Raw genomic sequence first — 18,624 nt, forward strand, 5'->3', positions numbered from 1 at the left:
CCTTTGCTATGTATGTTATACTTTTGCGCTTTGTTTTTAGCCATGTTGTATGCATACATGTAGCATGAGTTAACCTGTCTGGAGTTCTTTTTGCATTTACTTGCATATCATCTTTTTATAATCCCAAAAGGGAAAAGAAAATTGAGAGGGGAGGGAACAAAGTCATTCTGTAGGAAAAATTGTATAGAGATCTGGTTCTCAGGCGGAATTTCAATTATAAGTTTGTCATCATCAAAAGGGGAAAATTGATAAGTTATATGTTTTTTTGTATTTTGATGTTCTAACAAACTTCATATGAGAACCAGATTGAAAACCTGTTACATATCCTCAAAGTGCTCAAAAATAATAAGTCACATGTCTGGCACAAGTTCCAACATGTTCAGTCAAAGAAACGACAGAGGGAACAGATATCTATCAGTTCATCCGGCGATAGTACAAGTCAACTCCCTACAGCTATTAAAGTTGCTGAACAGTTTCTCTTCACATGCAATAGTGTAGCAGTCACTTATGGAGCATGCCTTATACCGGATAATTGCATACATCATCCCAATGACCTCACATATATAATACCAACATGAGGCGAGGGAAAACACACATTTGCAAACCTTAAATCATTAAGTCTCTTTCAAGTGTAATGGTGCCCGCATTGACTCAAAAGCTTGAAGAACAAAGTTGCAACAGAACAAAGGACCAGATCCTAGCACTGAGTCTATTACATGTCCTTAGTATTGTTGTATCTCTGTTAGTGTTATTTACTTGTAATTCCTACTCAGCTTAATCAGAAGCATTCTGCAGGACATGGTTTGTAAAACCATAAACCTTGTGTTTGTGTTTGGCTAGAGTTAGTCAAAGTGGTGAGCTTTGTAATAGAGTTATTACAAAAAGGCTTGCAATAGAGTTATTGCAAGTAGGTGAGGGATTAAGAGGTTAATTTCTAGATTACAATAGGTTGTAATCTAAAGTTTGCTCAGTTAGTGAAGTTGAAATCCTACGAGTGTGGATCGTGGTTTTAATCCCGTGAGCTAGGAGTTTTTCACGTAAAACACTGTTGTGTCATTTACTTACTGATGTGTGTGTGTTCTGTAGGAATTGTTAGAGAACTAGGTTCTCTATACAGTTTGGTGGACTCTAAGTTTATATCACCCTGCTAGTGGAATTACACTAGATTTATTGTTGTTGTTAAATAAATAAGAAATGTCTTGAAATTTTTGTAAGGTTAGCAATCTTGAAGAATTGTCCTAATAAAAAGAGAATAAAGATTCACAAATCAACGGTTTTTACGGGTTGTTAAAAAGGACTTATTAATTGCTAGCTGTTTAAAGAAAATAAAGCGGCATCATACTGTCACTAGAAAATAAAGGACTTGAGTCGAATATGTGAGGAGCATGCAACCTGATTCTTTGGTGGATGGTATTAATTAATTGTTATATTTTCTTGAAAAATTTCGCACCTGTTACTTTTAGAGAGTCAATATAACACTTAGCATATATGTTATAAAGAATGTTGAACTGTAAAGTTTTCCAAGCTGAATTTATTTTAATTCACGAATCTTTAAATTAATTAAGGTTATCACTGAGAAATGGATGGGTATGCTTCAATTTCCATTTCAACGATGAAAAGAAATTCTGTTCTTTCTTATTTAATTTGCTGCTGCTGCTATTTTGATTTATATTTTCTTTTGTTAAAATAGTTGGTTTTTCTAATTCACTTTTTTTTTTCGTTCCCCCCTTCCATTTTACATGCCAGAGATTTAGAAGCGTCCTCATCTTTTCAAGTTTATATATAAAAAGAAAAAAGAAACAAACCACTCGAACATATTTTAAAGAGTTTAAGTTACATATACCCTTAGTAATAATTTTTTTGTTTTTTATATTATTAGGTCAACAAAAGAATATTTACGGATAAGACTCCTTAAAATATTTATTTGTAATCTTAACAATAAGACATGTTACCTGCAGGTAATGGTGACATAATGATTTAAAATTTTCTTATGCTAACGGTGTATATAATTTAAACTCTATTTTAAATTATTGGCTAATTCACACAGATCACATCCTCATGATAATTGAAAGAGGATATAATATGTGGAGCCATGTATTTTAATCTATTCTTAAGTATAAAACTGGAGCCAATTAATTGGTCATTATTTATGGACAGCAACATATCTAAAAGAACACGCTAATGTCTCACTCATCAATTTATAAACAAATCAACTAGCACCATAATATTAATTAAGGGTTCGCGTAATCTTATCTTTGTTCCATATCTTACTTAAAACTATTGCACGACTTTGAATATATAGATTCCACATATCAAGTTATGAGTACAAAAGAGACGTACCCTTTGTCAAAAAGTTGTACTAACTTAAGAATTGGAGCATACATGCAATTAGGACTAATTCTTTTTTATGTTTGTGCGTTAATATGTCACCAATGAACACACTATATCCTAACGTTTTTAGGATATACTTGTTACCTGCTTCTAAAATTAATTAATTTTGTCTTGAACTTCTAAAATGACAAATAATATAAGACAATTATTTTTTGATGAAACTACGACAGATAATTTAAGACGGAGGAAGTAGTGACTATTTAAAAGAATAATGAAATGAAAGTCAGTTTTTCATCTTAAATTTAGTGGTTGATAAAAATATCAGATAAGTATATATTGAAAAATGGACTAATAATCATTTTCTTATATTACGTAAGAAGTGAACCATCAATTAATTGTGTAGGGTTTCTTAGCTTGCAATTCAATATACAGAAATATCTAATATATGGCCTATTATGAATGCATTTTGTAGAAAGACCGTAACTTAGATGAAGTGCTGGACTAGTGGTATTTAGTTGAGGAAACAAATAATTGGTTAGACTTGAATAAAAGGGATGGCCAACATCAATTCTTAGGAGACAAATAACTATTCATCTTACCTTGACCACGTTGCTGATCAGATTATGCAAATCTGTGGTATAGTAAGGTATCTCTCACGGATTCAGAATTTTAAAGTGATGGGTGCTCGTCCATAAAAAATTCAAAAAAAGAATTTAATTGTGAATGCTCACTCTATATTTATCTAACTATTTTTATATTTGCCTATGTAAATTTACTAAATCTGATTAAAAGTAATGGATGCTCAAGCGCCCATAAGTGTCCATATACATCCGCCACTGCCTACAATATATCAGTGTTACATCTTACAACCGTAGGATGATGTAGTTTCGTAACGCTTAGTATTCACGAAAGTGCTGAGCGTACAAATAAAATCTCATATATTGAAAGTTGATAAGAAGAACAAAATTGCATATAAGAGCTAGCAAATACTCTTAACAGTTTAAGGGTCTAGTCTCTCTTCTCTTTTTTTTTTTTTCTTCTTTTTTTCTTTTTTTCTTTTTGGTAGAAAATTGTGTTAGTTTAAGTCAAAACAGACAATATATCTTTCAGAAGTGAAGAAAAAAAAAATAGCAAGATTTACAATTGGTAATTGAAAAATAGCTATGGTTTCAAAAGTAATCGATATTTAACCATTTTTTCATGTAAAGATAAAATCTGAACAAAATCATCCTTAAAAATTCGGAAATATTCTAGCATAATATGCTGGAGTTCGAATTTTTTACATATGAGCTTCCAACATAATATGATGGAATTTCATAATGTGCTTATGTTGGAAGTTTATACGCAGGAGCTCTATAATCCGGCATATTATGCTGGAACTTTCCGTGTTTTAGCAAAACAGTAATTATTTTTCAATAATTTTACAAATGCTGATTATTTTTTGATTATCCGTCCGAAAACTAGCTAGCTCATACTATTTCACCTTTGAGAAGAAAGTAAAATTACCTTTGGCCTGAAGTCGATCCTCTAATTAGGTTAAGGTGAAGGTGACATTATTTGTAAGGTTAGTCATATGTTTGAATCACAAAATAAATAATTGCATGACGGTTTGGGGGGGGGAGGGGGTTTGTTTGTGAATTCACAAAAAAAAAAAAAAAAAAAAAAAAAAAAGTCAAAGCCGGCAGAAGAGATTTGATGATGAAATTTGGGAATTGGTTTGGGTCCGACATGCATTGACAGAGAGATCTCGACCCAATGCCCACCTAGCTAATTCAAGTTATATATAATATGGCCCACAGGAAAATGCAAATGTTGGGATGTTGGAACCCTTTGACATTAGCATAAAGAAGAAAAATTCTCATAAATAAAGAGAATACACAAATTATTCTTCTCAACTGAGAAGGAAACAATTTTGTAGAAGCTTTTCGTTTTTTTTGTCTTTAAAATAGAGAAGCAAGATGTAGATTTTGACAAAAAAAAGCTCACTCACTTCCAACGTTTACATCACATTAATAAAAAGGTAACAAGCGTCCTTTACATATAATTGTATCACTTATGGCTTAACTATGCTTGCTTAATGTATAATTTTACCTCAATATACTAGTTTTTTTTTTAACCCCAGAAAACCTTACAGTGAGCACTCTGTGCGCACTAGGTAAACCTCCCACTATGTAATAGCCTGCAAATCACATAAGGAATGTAAATCGCACTAGGTAAGCCATTTGCGACAAGCTCGGCCTAGAAAGCATTAAGGAGGGATCGATCCCAGGCCATCTGTATGGATGACCGTCCTCCAAACCACGATCAATTAATGCTTTTGAATTTTGATATAACATATAAGCACCGTGTGGACAAGTCTTTCTGAATTTTGTGGGGTGAGTGCCACTTTTTTGAATACTAATGCTCAACTTATTTGCTTGATTTAATGGATCATTAAATTGTGTTATATTGTAGTCTTTTGTATGACAACTACCTCATTATATATCTTTGATATCCCAGAATTTGTTCTTGGTGCTTTAAGGGTTCGTACATGATTACTCTATTAATTACACTTACAGTGTATACTTTCAGGATTTGTTGATTGCTCCTGTGTAAGATAGTCATGAAATGTATAAAATTTTGACACATTTGGGGACTATTGTTATCACGAAAATCCTTATATTAATTCATGAATTAAACAAGAGAGAAATAAGGATATGTATGCTAGGTACAATACATTTTTCATTCATACATATAAATTTTCTTGAAAAATGTATTACATATGAAAATCACTTCCTAATTCTTTTTCCTCTGCTAATATAAGGCAATAAAACATTGTTTTTTTCCTTCTTTTTAAGGGAACACTCAGCAAACAAAAGTTACTCTACTTGACAGTTCAACATTGAGTTATCACTTGCAGTAGGAAGAGGAGTTCAAAAGTCTTACAATTTCCAATTTGTGACAGTATGTGTAAATTTGCATCCTCCTTTTTTCTAGAATTGCATATCTAACTAGGATAATTTACAAAAGAAATACGACTAGAAAATTTCATGTAAATTTCCCTTACATCAATTGAAAAAAATGAAATCAACTGCCTTGTATGTGTAATCTTTAAACCAACCTGTGATTCTCGAATACTAAGACGTGAAAAATTGAGGAAACCAAAGCTAAAAGAAAGCTGCTATTTTCCTACAGCACCTACGTTGTTTCCAATCTAACAGTTGGCATATGAAATTTCTCAAACCGCGGTTCAGTTAAATCCACTGCTTCATCATCTTGCGGGCTCCAACTTCGGGCATTTGAGCTCTGGAGTAGCAGTTTCTCTACATATGCAGCATGAATAACATGTTCTTTCTGATCACTAGTTTCGCCACAATGATTGAACTCGCAATGTGGCGACAACAAGCAGTGAGCTGAGCGATTCTCAGACGTGATCTGCTTGATCTCCTCAGCTTCAACAAAGCCGGGACTTTCTCCATAAGTACTCTTTCCATCATAACTAAACGAGCCCTATATAATGTATAAAGAGCGTTAGCAGATCTGTCAGTATTTTCTTATGCAATATCTATGACATATCAAAACATCTACTTATGGGATCTACTTATTACTTCTGTATAAAGTTCTGTACGTTTGGATTAGATTACCAAAAAAACACGGTTCACAAGTAGACAACCATGTAACAAGATGACAAAGACGAGGATAAGTAATGCTGAAAGAGCTAAGTAAAACACGAAGATGATGACAAAATGCTCAAAGAGTTAGCCCAAACAAGAACTACAATGACAAAGGAAATCAGCTGCACTGAGAAAAGGAAATCAGCTGCACTGAGAAAAGGAAATTTAGAATTGTGTGAAGTGCCACCTAAGTGGTCTTTCCAACGGAAATAATATTCTAATTCCCAACTTTTCAGAAAAGACAAAAATATCATAGTAGCAGTTTAAGATCATCTCTTACAAAGATTTTCCTGTGTTTAGAAAGGTTAAATGCAGCTACAAGATGTCTATTTTAAATCAGATTGTATATGTAATTTGGCGCACAACACCTAGTAATTTTACCCCTTTTAGAAGTTTCTAATATGGGGTTACAAATAATTGGTGATTTTTGTCTGTTCGTTAAATCAGCGGATGACAGCTATGCAAACTTAAATTGGCAAATGAAAATATGGTAGATTGGCAACAGAAAACCAAAATAAGTTTATTCGGATACCTTGAACTCATCTCTCGAGAGTTCAAGTTGATTTAACGAAGTGTTTCGGATACCTTGAACTCATCTCTCGAGAAGTGTTTCCTTTTAGATGTTTCTGGGGCAATAGTTGACAAAATTTGAACAACCTCACTCATCGTTGGCCGAGAATCTGGGTCCAATAGAAGACACTCCTTAGCCAAGTAAGCCATTACCTGCATCTCCTCTTCTTCAAATTCTCCTTTCAAATTTGGGTCTGGCAACTCTGAGACCACACGCCTACTGTCTAGCAGACGAGGGGTTGCCTATATTAGAGATGAAAATTAGTACTCGTCATTATCTTTTTGCTATTATTTGGGGTTAAGCTTTGACAGAGGACTAAGGTTTCCAAAAATCAGAGGACATAATTCTATCCAATTCAATACTGCTATTCCTAGAAGAGTAAGTAAAAATGCTAAGTGAATTGGAGGAGAGGGAGAAACATTTTATTAACTTTTCATACCCATATCACGAGGCTCTCTTCTGCCTTATTAGCCGACTTATGTATTGGTTTTCGTCCAGTTATCAGTTCAAGGAGCACAACCCCAAAACTGAAAACATCAGACTTCAAAGAAGCTCTTCCAACAATTGCATATTCAGGTGCAAAATAGCCAAATGTGCCCTGCATCCGAGCAGGAGAACTGGAACCACTAGGAATACCATCATTTTGAAGGTGTTTTGCCATGCCAAGATCAGTAATCTGAACATGCATATAGCGGTAGTCAAAAACAAAGTGGGATATTACGTGATGAAAGCTACGGAAACAAACGATTTGCAATTTGAAGTAGTATTTATTAAGTTCGGCAATACTAAAAAGACTACTCTAGAATCAGCATGCTAAAGTCAACGACTAATAATGGCTAAAGAAAAATGCAATCAATTAAACACAACTGCTGCATTGAAAAAGAATTGAAGCTAACTCCTCAGTATTTCCTTGGTAAGTGGAAACTGGGTCACAGGCTCACAGCTAGCCTTATTTCCGGCTTATTGATACAGATTTCCCTTTAATTATTTTATTTGGACCTTGGTTTAAACTTACCTTTGCTCTATAGTTCTCATCCAATAGAACATTAGTGGATTTAACATCTCGGTGTAAAATTCTTGGTGCAGCTGCTTCGTGGAGATACTCCAAGCCACGTGCAGCTCCAAAAGCAACAGCGACCCGTGTACTCCAATCGAGGTGTCTCCCTGATGCTCCATCCAGACAATCTCTCAGATTGCCATTTGCCATGAACTCGAAAATAAGTAGCCTCTCGGCATGTTTCCCATGGTGTTCGGAGCAGTATCCAAGCAATGGAACCACATGACAATGATGAAGTCTTGATATGAGTTCTATCTGGCAAATGAAAAGATTTTTAAATAACTTTTTCATTCTGTAGTCGCATGTGTAACAAGATTCTCAAAGTAGAATGTTTAACATATCAATTGAATGATCCTTTGAGATATTACCTCCGTCAAGAAAGCAGAGTCAGTGTCCTGTCCTGCCTGAGTTTTTATTCGCTTAATTGCAATAGTTCTTCCATTTCTGAGATAACCACGGTACACATGGCTGCTTCCTCCGACCCCAATCAAATTGGAATCAGAGAACTTATTTGTTGCGCTCTCTAAGTCAGCATATGAAAATTGAATAATCGTCCCATAAAATACTCCAGATTTTCTTTTGAACATAATACATGCTTTGGGAACACAACCTACAGGATAAAGTTCAAAGAGAAATTAACCCAATTATTGACATCAGGAAGTTCATATCATCTATCAAAAGCACTCCTAAATGTGTTAGAAAAGTGAATTACTTGAAAATTCATCATATACACAAAGTGATACATTATTAACATCTGCAGATTCAACTCACGATCTAACTCAAATCATTTAAGGAAAGCCAGGTTTACCTGTAACACAGTTGGAGGAACCAGTGTACCGTCCATGTTCTGCAATTGAAGTTCCTTGGCTTAGTATTAAGTTGGTAGTACTGTTGTAACTTGTTTCTTTGTCTGATGAAAATAGAGCTCGTTGGATAGAATATTTATCCTTTCTATACACATAGCACAGCATCGAAGCAACAAAACCAAGCGTAATGACGGTTGCACATAGTAAGAGCATGACCAAAATAACTTTGCTGGATATGCTCTTCTTAGGTGACTGCTTTTCAAGTTGAGTTCCTGTTCAGAAGCAAACACATAATTAATCAACTAATTGAACCTTCTAGCGGAGCTAAATTCAATTGACGGTTGTAAACAGATTCACAATCAAGGATAAAGAATCAGCAAAAACTAGTGTGCAGGAACTAGGACAAAAGCAGATAATTAAGTTTGCAAGTTTCTAAAGCAACATACATTTTCTTAAACTGTTTCAAAGATCAGTACAGGTAGAAAAATACCATAATGGCAATCACAGGCTGTAAAACAGCTGCTATAACTATTAGCAGCAGCCACTCTAGGTAGTTCATCAGCGGCACATATGCATATCCATCTGTTCTTGCTTGATTTGTCTGCAGAAATGCATAACGCCAAATCAGTGCACACTGGACTTTTCTATAATTGTTTGATACTGCATATGACAAGATCAACATGCAAAAAGAAGAAGAGTTTTGTCAAGTTTCTAAAAGAAAAGCAATAAAACATACAGTTGAGGACTGCTCAATACCAGAGGAAAGCTTATTCATGAGAGCTTGTTTGAAACCAAATGCTCCTCGTGTCTTTGGAACTGAATTCTTCTTATCAAATTCGAAGTACCAATGGAGTTCTTTCGTGTTTTAGAAGCATTAGTTGGTATTTAGCTTTAGAAAAAAGAGCTATTTTCCAGCTTACAACCACAGAGCAAAGAGCAATGCATGTGCAAAAATCAGCAGTAATGATTATATGAGCAGTATGCCTCTTATACTTTTCCAATCTTACAACACTCTTGATAACATCCAGAAATAATTAGCTCCATGTTAGTTTGTGAGGATGACATTATGATAAGTTAAAATTACATGCTTTAAGTAGTATTAGCAGCAACCCAAACACTATAGCAATTGCCATACAGCAGCAAAGAGCTCACAAAAACAGGGGAAAGAAAAACATACCAAGAGTGCAATCACAGGATGATGAACAGTTTTCTGGAACAACAAAACTCTGGTTGGCAAGACAGCTGCAGGTCCACTTACTTGTTACTGATGCATTTTGTCCTTCATCTGATAAAGAGATAGATGAAGTTTCAATTTTCTGCATGTGCAAGTCAAAGGGAATTTACATTGTCTCATTGCGTGAAACAAACTATAATAAAAATGTAGAGTAATCTCTTGTAAACCGGAGCTAGACAACTCCTTACTGCTTATATAGGTCGGACTCAGCTAGAAGTGAATTAAATAGAACATCCAGAAAAGGAAAAGGCTACTTTGATCTGTAGTCTCTAGACTTTCACAGAATGAAATGGAATGAAGAGACTGCAATACTCCCAACAAGAATACTCACCGCCAGCAATTTGCTGTATCCAGACCAAGCTAATGAGGAAAGCAATTGCAGCTTCCTTTCCGAACCTCATTTCTTGTTGACAAATCTCTGAGCTAAAATGCCAAGAATGTGAGACAAAATAGAGGAAAAAGTTATAAAAAGCCGCCAACGTATTAAATACCAGAATAAGCACCATTGGAGTACTACAACTACGAAACAGTGAGTCTTAATGAGACTGGCAATGGCACAAGTACAAGAAAGATGCATGCAATTCAAAATACAGAAGTGGGTTTCTGGGAGAACCAGCTACTTTTGAATGTGATAGAACTTAAAAACTGTTTCTTCAGAATTTCCAAGTTAACATAAAGTTGAATAAGAAGATTACTTTAGTATGTGTACAACTTAAAGTTAGCAAATTTATATCTCTTTATTTATCCTTCAAACCATCAAAACCAGTTGAGATGCTAGGACCGAAGCAAAGGAAATACATGATACAAATTAACATAAATCCTAGTTGATTTGTAGTCTTCGATTGTTAGTTGTGCTGCATGTTCTTCAAAGTTCAAACCATCAATTCTTGAGATGTTTGATAGTATATTCACTAATTGAACTTGAATTAAATCAACAAAATAGTTTCATAAAAGCTTTTAATAACAATTAAAATATTTCAAAATAATGAATAAAGAGATATCTTACCAAAGAGTAGTTCACTCATGAAATCTTCATCTCAAGGACCATTCTGCAGGAAGGTGATGCCAAACCATTACATTGTATAACAATTACACAACATAATCCAACTAAGAACATTATAAGAGCACATCACGACACTGTCTAAGGTCATCTACAAATCATTATTCTGGTACAAAGAGAAAAAACAGAGGGGGATTAGAAGATTTCATGTCATCCACAAATTTTCCAGTGCAAGAAGAAAAGACAAAATGAACAACCTGGAAAACAATTTCAGATTTTCACTTTCCAAGTGTCAGGTAAGGGTTATAAATATCAGAAATAAGGGAGAAGGAAGAGAGTCATGGATAATTTGATAGATAGGACCAAATAGACGGTAGGCCAACAAATGTTGGTAGGTTTGAACTTCTCTAGTTGTAAATTTTGAACTTCTTCTGCAACATAAATATCACAAACAGTTGTTGTCGGTTTTCCTTATTCGCTTTTCTTTCAAAAATATGGAATCTTGATCAGGTCAATTGATAACCCCCTAATAGAAACTAGTAAGTTATGATCAATGAAGCTGAATAGATAGTAAGCTTGAGAGAAAGTAATGCTCAACTAACAGGTTTAAATGCAGTGTTCAAAGAACTTGCACGTGCCAACCATCTAACCTTCTACCACTGAAGTTACATCAGACAATTAAGATGACACTCAGTCCCTAACATTTGGCAGGAAAAAAAAAATTTGTATGCACAAGCTAGAAGCATAAACCAGGGCCTCCGCACAAAAAAAAAAAAAAAAAAGAAGCATAAACCAAGACAATCCCAGTTAAGACAGCAATCAACATATATATCCTACCACGTTTCTTGAATTGCGCCCAGCAGAGAACTGAAGCAAGGGAACATGGAGAGGCAGCCGCGTGCTCTACTTGTTTCAGATGAGTCAATTTTGTGATTAAAGCAAAAATGTTACACCTAGAGAGCAAGAAAGGCTCATCTTTACCACTTATTCATTAGCTGAAAACTGCAGCACAACCAGAGAGTATCACAACTATGCTTACTAACATATAAGGTAGACCCATCAAAGATTAAAGAATAGAAAGGCCAAAAAGTTAATGAAAAACAGTCATCTGACAGCAGACACCTAAAGACAAGGACATTTGGTTTTCTATATCATTCATCCACAAAACAACATTTCTAGAAAACAAAAAAAAAAAAAAAAAAGGTTATAAAGCTAAAGGTCCGTTAGATAGAAAAATAATAAGTTATAAGGCTTAAAACCAAACTCCATGAAAGCAACTCGATTACAAATCAGAAAGAGACTTGTCAACAATCAAAGCAGTATAAATTACTAACCAGTATCAAATACTTTATAAATACAGCAACAAACTAATTGTGGGGGTGTATCTAATGAGTTTCACAAGCCGTTAACTTTATGCATTTTAGACCCTTTTGTATGCCACAAATAGTAAAGTCTACGAAATCTTTGAAAAGTCCTACTATGGTACGTGTATGCCAACGGTTAGAATAGACTTTGCTTCCAAGACATATTTTGGGGTTAGATAGAAACTAAAAAGTTGTGCCGCCTTGGCTTTGGCCTGGCCTGCACCATCAACTAGCAACAGAGTCCTTTGTATTACTCCACATTGGACTTTCTTGAGAGTGATGTTTCTTGAAAAAAGACGTGCACAAAACAAATTTTTTATTCAAGGGAGACCCACAAAATTAGTGTCGGTTGTCGGGTAAAGACTAAAGAGATATAGAAATTGGGAAAAGGTCCATGAAAATCTATGATGCCTTTCTTGTCTAATTACCAATTTTTTGACTCCCATTGGAGGGAAATAACGAAAATTTAACTTAAAGTTTTGCGAAGATATTACCTTTCTGTATTTTCAAGTGATTTTCCTTGGCAAAAGTTGTGCCACTTTATGCTTCTCAGAGTCTAATGTGTTACAAAGCAAAAAAGCAAAGGTGTAACGTTTTGTATACAGGTTTGAATATGCAGTAGTTTATATTTAAGTGGTGAATTTACTCATAATAAAGTTTAATCCGATATTAATAGATCAAATTTTCATAATTGAGAAGAAAGCATATAAATTCCAGACAGCAATGTCTTTCATTTTTTATTATAAGAAAATAAAGGAAATGTACAAAAACAGATACTTACAGAAAACTAGAAGTGGAGCAATTTCGTCAAAAGAAACTCTGAAGTTGGATGTTATGATGGGAAGAGCCAGCTACAGGTTACACTAACGTTTAGGGCAGATGTACATTTAAATATTTAATATTTAATGCACCATATTATTATATCATTAGAGACGGATTCAAAATTTATTTAATATTTAATGCACCATATTATTATATCATTAGAGACGGATTCAAAATTTTAATTCTATGGTTCAGAATTCAAAGTTTTAATCTTGAACTTATCGCACCTGAGATACCATATCCTCCTACATTGATCGAGAGTTATGTAATTTAAAATTTTTAAAAATATTTATACAATTTTCTAAAAGATATTAGACGCAATGATATTGCAATGACCGACTTCAAATCCTGAATATAGCTCTTTAACATAAACGTGAATGTTGGCTCCATCAGTAATGAGGAACTGAATCTTTACTAAAAGCATAAGGATTTTTTCTTTGAATTTTCAAATGGAGAGAGTGATATCAAAATTCAGAAGTCACGTCGCATGGCAAAGTAGCATTTAATTTGACATACCTTTTCGATAGGTCCACAATGAAGAACTTTAAATCCTGTTTTTTCAAACACTCAATGAAAGCGAACTTATCACTAATTTAATATCCATGATTAGTTCTATACACTAATAATGCAACAAACAAATATAGAAAACTGTCCTTTTATTTTTCTATTTTTCTCATCCTTGTATCGTCTGCCGACACAGTTCAGTTACTGGAGTCAAATCACTTGAAAAAGTCAAGTTCGTCGACATACCTATGAAATCCTCCGGCGACGGCGACGATAACGGCGACTTTGAACTATACTGAAACGACGCTGGCTAGTTAGTAGTAGCGGTGGTGGAAATCGAAGAAGCAGCCGGAAATGCCACGTGTACAGCGGCAACGCTCAGAGAGCTCAGCTGGCGGAAATGTCACGTGCAATCATCCGCGTAATTTACCGGGGAATCAGCCGGAGAAAACGTGAATAGAAGATTCCGACTCCGAGGTGAGAAAAAATGGGCAGTGCTACGGGGACTAGCAGATCGAGTAGTAAAAGCCACAGCTGAACGCACTGTATTATGAACGTTCTATTTCATGTGCTCCCCTTGAGGTACTGCCACGTAAACAAGTGGGGCCCACTACTCGGATAAATACAGAACAATAGTACTCTACTAGTTCGCCTTTTATATCGCTTCAGTTTCGTTTTATATAAGGGTAAGTGGGGCCCAGATAGCCATGTGGGAAATTGGTCTTCCCGGTGTGGCAGCGCCATTTTTTGAACTGTTAACTAGGAGTATGTTTTTGGCGCAATAATGGGCTATTAGCAGTTGCCACGTGGCTGCTTGTACTTTGTCATAATGGTTTTCTTACGGCTTGTTTGGATACTTGTTACGTAACGTTTTATAATGTATCGTATCGTACTGTAGTGTATCGTACTATATGTGAGCACCTAATTTTTGATAATATTTAATTTTTTGTCACTTCTTCTATGTAAATATTTTAGGGGTTTTAACCTACAATTTTTAGCTTTATTACACTTTTTATTATAGGGTAAAAATACAAAATGTTAAAAGGTGAATTATTATTATTATTATTATTATTATTATTATTATTATTATTATTATTATTATTTTATTTTTTTTAAAAATAAAAAAAATCCGAAAAAATATTATTTTTTTTTATATTTATTTTCGGGTGAGATATAGAAAATAAGAAAAAGGGAAGTATGGAATAAAAAAAATAAAAGTAAAAGTGGGTGGAATTCTCTTTTAAAAAGTAAAAGAAAGTGGAAAATTAAAAGTAAAGTTTTGTGAAAATTTTAAAAAAATAAAAAGTAAAGAAAGTTGGAATTAAAAAATAAATATAAAGGTAGCTGAAAATTAAAAAAAATTAAAGTAAAAGAAAGTAGAATTTTTATAAGAAAAGCAAAAGAAAGTGGATTGTTTTTTAAGAAAAGTAAAATAAGTGGAATCCTTTTTTAAAAGTAAAAAAAAGTGAGATTTTAAATAAGATAAAAGTAATTAAAGTTGGAATTTAAAAAATAAAAGTAAATAAAGGTGGGATTTCTTTTTATAAAAAAGAAAAACAAATTGTAAGTGGAATTTCTTTTAATTAAAAAATAATAAAATATTTTTAAAAAAAAATGAAAAATTTCGAAAATTTTGCTATAAATAGAAGAGAAAATCTGAGAAGAAAAGGGAAAAATGAGAGAAAAAAGGGGAGAATTGAGAGAAACAATTTTTTTTCTTCTTCTACGCTACGACAGTTTCTACTCGTGTTATTCTTTATTCCTCTTTCTTTCGAAAATTACCAACAATTCAACACCCCAAAACCCAACAAAAAATACTTCAAAACATCCCCTTTTACACGCCAAAGAGTGGTGTTAACAGTCGAGGTCGAGGATTCCGTTGGAGCTCTGTTCACCGGTTTTGATGATCATCTTTTCTTATGCTTGTTCGGCGTTCGTCTGAGTTATTGTACATATTCTTGGAGACTCATTTAATTGGAAATCTTGCATTAAAAGGTTTATTCTTCCCTCTCTTTTTTTTATCTTATTTTATGTGATTTTATTTATTTATCTTTAAACTTTATAAATAATAATGTAAATCAATCCTTAAATGTTATATGTTTAATCATGTTTCTGAAAATATAGTATTTAAACTTGCTAAAAGTTTGGAAGATTTGGACACTAATAAGTTTAGGCTTCAATTGTTGGGATGTAGGGTATTGGTATATGATAATTTATTTATTTATTCAAATATCTAAAATCATACACTTTTTTCACAAACAATTCCATAACTTTTGGCCTTACAATAATCTTAAATTAGTTTAGGAAAATACTTCAAGTGCGCTAGTTTATTTAGGTGCGCTTTAAATAATTAAATATCATGGCTATGTGTATGGTCTCCGTGGCATAATTGTGATATGTAACAAAATAAGTATTAGAACGCGTAACTTATTTCAAGATAACTTTTTTTCTCATAATTTTAATCAAGCAATAAAGCGGACATAGGTAAAAGATGAGAACCAATAAAACACAAGTTATCCAAAAAATAGTATAAGCCAAATATAGTCAATAAAGCGACCGTGCTAGAACCACGGGACTCGGGGAATGCCTTACACCTTCTCCCCGGTTAATAGAATTCCTTACCCGGACTTTGTTTTCTCAGATCAATAATAAAAGAGTCAAACTTTCCTTTGAATAGGGATCAAATAAAAGGTGACTTGGAACACCTAAAAATCAATTCCAAGTGGCGACTCTGAATAACAAAATAATCCCTATTTCAAAATTGTCACTTTAATTGGAAAAAACTCTGTAACCCACAATCCATAACACCCATTATCTTTTGGAGGGGTAGAAAAGGAGTGTGACACTATATCGTTTGATAAATATAATATTTGGATAGATTGTGTCGTTTGTCATTGTTTCATAATATCACGCACCAACAATATGATGAATAAACTTGCAATATTATAAAGAAAAATTATAATACAAGGTAAACTTATTATATAAAAAAGTAGGTAAATAATAAAATAAAATTATTTAATAATAATGAAGGGTGAGATTGAGCGAAAAAGACAAGGTAACGACGCGACCACACCAAATTGGTCGTTACATAAAGTGGCACATTTCGTCGTTATGTAATGACGAATTTAACGATACGATACAATAAAATTTAAGTAACAATCAAAACAAACATCGTACTTAAGGTAATAATACGATACAATACAATGGGTAACAACCATCCAAACAAGTTGTTTATTAATTACTCCATCCGATTTTTTTGGCCTTTTTTTATGCGATTCATTATATTTGATTTTTTCAGCTATCAAGACGAAATTATCTTTTGTTATCAAAGTTGCCCCTGAAGTAAATAGTCTATTAGTGTTTATTATACTTTCGATGAATAAATCAAGATTAATATGGTCAATATTATTATTATTTGATGGTTAAAAGATAAATTCCGTAATATGTGTAAAACAACCAAAAAAATCAATTAAGTGGATCGGAGGAAGTATCAAAATTAGTGTACAAATTAGCATTCATAAATTACTACTCTTAGAGCACTCATATTAATATATGCACCAAAAAGTCTGAATAATTTTTTTTTTTAAAAAGGAACTCCTTAGTCTAAGTGAACCAAACACCATGTTCTCTCTCTTTAGTAGCTTAATAAACTAATTGCAATATCATTAAAATCTTTCGAGATTTTGAGAACAATATATCGAGACATGGGCTCACATCGGCCTGGTGTCGATGCAGGTTTCTCGATTTTGAAATCGAATATTATTTCACATGGCGAGGGGATGCACTCCTCAATACGAGGGGGCACTACCGGTTTACTCTTGGTCGATCGAGAAGATGAAGAAGCTTTTTATTTTTGGAAAACCGGTTTAGAGGTTTTAGCCATCGCAATGCAGAAAATCCAAGAAAATGAAGAGTGTTGATAATGAGGAGAAGGGAGAGTTCAAGGAAATTGAAAAAGGCTAATGAGACTTTGAGAACAATATGAGAATAAAGTTTGTAAGGTTGTGGAATTTGTCTATTTATAGAGGTCATTTAAGCGTGCTGGGGAAGCCAAAAGGCCGATCGCCAGCCGCCTCCAATTAATGATTTTGGGAATCGCACAAAAAGTAATTTTTCAGTCACTTCAGCCGTTGATGTCACGATATTGGCATCAGGATCAAGGCACCAAGGATTAATTCGTCAAAAATCATAAAGGGCAGCCTATATGTCGAGTTCAAGCAGAGTATCCACTCGATTACTAAGCCCAAGGGCTATCCGAGTTTGAGGAATTTCTCGCTCGAGGACTGTGAAAATGCCTAAGGGGTATCTTTATTACAAGTTCGAGCAAATGCCCAGGGGCTATCCGAGTTTGAGGAATTTCTCACTCGAGGACTATGAAAAGGCCTAAGGGCTATCTTTATTACAAGTTCGAGCAAATGCCCGCTCGACTGCAAAGCCCAAGGGCTACCTGAGTTAGAGAAATTTCTCACTTGGGGACTTCAAAAAGATCTAAGGATTAACTTTATTTCGAGATCTTGCTCTCAACTAACTCGGACTCGGGAATCACGATGTTCCGAGTTCACATTTAAGCTCAGCTCGAGGATTAACGAGAACCTCGAGGGGTATTATATTGATCGATAAAAACCTAAGGGTTTATTATGTTCTAAGCTCGGTATTTGGTCTAGTCATTAAAATCATATAATCGAGTCTTTTACAAGTAAAGATAGAATAAAATTCAGCACGGACCGAAAGGGATACAAAATGATCCTTTTATACTTCCAAGAAATGATTACAAAGTATAAGCACGTGATTTTTGCCCTATGAGAGAATTACTCCCAAAAAATCCAAAATAAAACAATTTTCCTTTGTGTGCAATTTTAGAATTTTTGTGGCATTTTTGATAATTATTTGTATTTCTGTCTGTGCGTGTTTATTGGTTAAATTAATAAAAAATTATAAAAATATGTCGCATTTGCATTTAGTATTTATTTAAGTTTGTTTTACAAAATCATAAAAATAATGTATGTTGCATTTTTAGCATTTAACGTCTAAATTGTGTGATTTTTATAGTTAATTGCTATTTAAATGTGCGATAATTGTTATTTGGACAGATTTTTGAAGTTATAACAGATTTTGAATCAGGGCAGTAACAGTAGTTTTAGGGGTAATACGGGAATTAACCAATTGCAGATTATTTAATTATGGTGGGGGACAAGACGTAATGATAAAAGCAAAAAGGAAAAGGTGGATAATGATGTCTTCTTTTCAAAAAGAGGGAACATGGGCCCCACTTTGACTACTTT

The 18,624-nt window shown here is 33.8% G+C and overlaps 1 protein-coding gene across 8 annotated transcripts; it reads right to left on the minus strand.

Annotated features, from left to right (window-relative positions):
• Positions 1-5,198: 5,198 nt before the first annotated feature.
• On the minus strand, positions 5,199-13,944 carry LOC104236068 (receptor-like serine/threonine-protein kinase NCRK). 8 transcript variants are annotated; one of them, XM_009789917.2, is made up of 12 exons: positions 13,589-13,944; positions 11,490-11,605; positions 10,659-10,701; positions 9,984-10,075; positions 9,596-9,703; positions 8,909-9,019; positions 8,421-8,690; positions 7,981-8,222; positions 7,571-7,867; positions 6,995-7,231; positions 6,570-6,797; positions 5,199-5,820 (listed from the first exon to the last, which is right to left on the minus strand). In XM_009789917.2, the coding sequence occupies exons 4-12, from the start codon at positions 10,051-10,053 to the stop codon at positions 5,509-5,511; spliced, it is 1,875 nt and encodes a 624-aa protein (XP_009788219.1). In that variant the 5' UTR covers positions 10,054-10,075; positions 10,659-10,701; positions 11,490-11,605; positions 13,589-13,944; the 3' UTR covers positions 5,199-5,508. The 8 variants fall into 8 exon arrangements, with proteins under 8 accessions (XP_009788219.1, XP_009788217.1, XP_009788218.1 ...); XM_009789915.2 differs by having other exon boundaries at positions 11,490-11,654; XM_009789916.2 differs by lacking the exon at positions 13,589-13,944 and adding an exon at positions 11,987-12,453 and having other exon boundaries at positions 11,490-11,654.
• Between the last annotated feature and the right edge of the window lie 4,680 nt (positions 13,945-18,624).

This window comes from Nicotiana sylvestris, chromosome 11, assembly GCF_000393655.2.
Source record: "Nicotiana sylvestris chromosome 11, ASM39365v2, whole genome shotgun sequence".
Classification (NCBI taxonomy): domain Eukaryota; kingdom Viridiplantae; phylum Streptophyta; class Magnoliopsida; order Solanales; family Solanaceae; genus Nicotiana; species Nicotiana sylvestris.

Excerpts from the sequence above, each read along its gene's own strand:
- LOC104236068 (XM_009789921.2), bottom strand. The coding sequence starts at position 10,053 with ATGAGGTTCGGAAAGGAAGCTGCAATTGCTTTCCTCATTAGCTTGGTC. Across the intron at positions 9,704-9,983 it reads GATACAGCAAATTGCTGGCG|ATGAAGGACAAAATGCATCA; the intron begins GTGAGTATTCTT and ends TCTCTTTATCAG. Across the intron at positions 8,223-8,420 it reads TTCCTCCAACTGTGTTACAG|GTTGTGTTCCCAAAGCATGT; the intron begins GTAAACCTGGCT and ends TTTATCCTGTAG.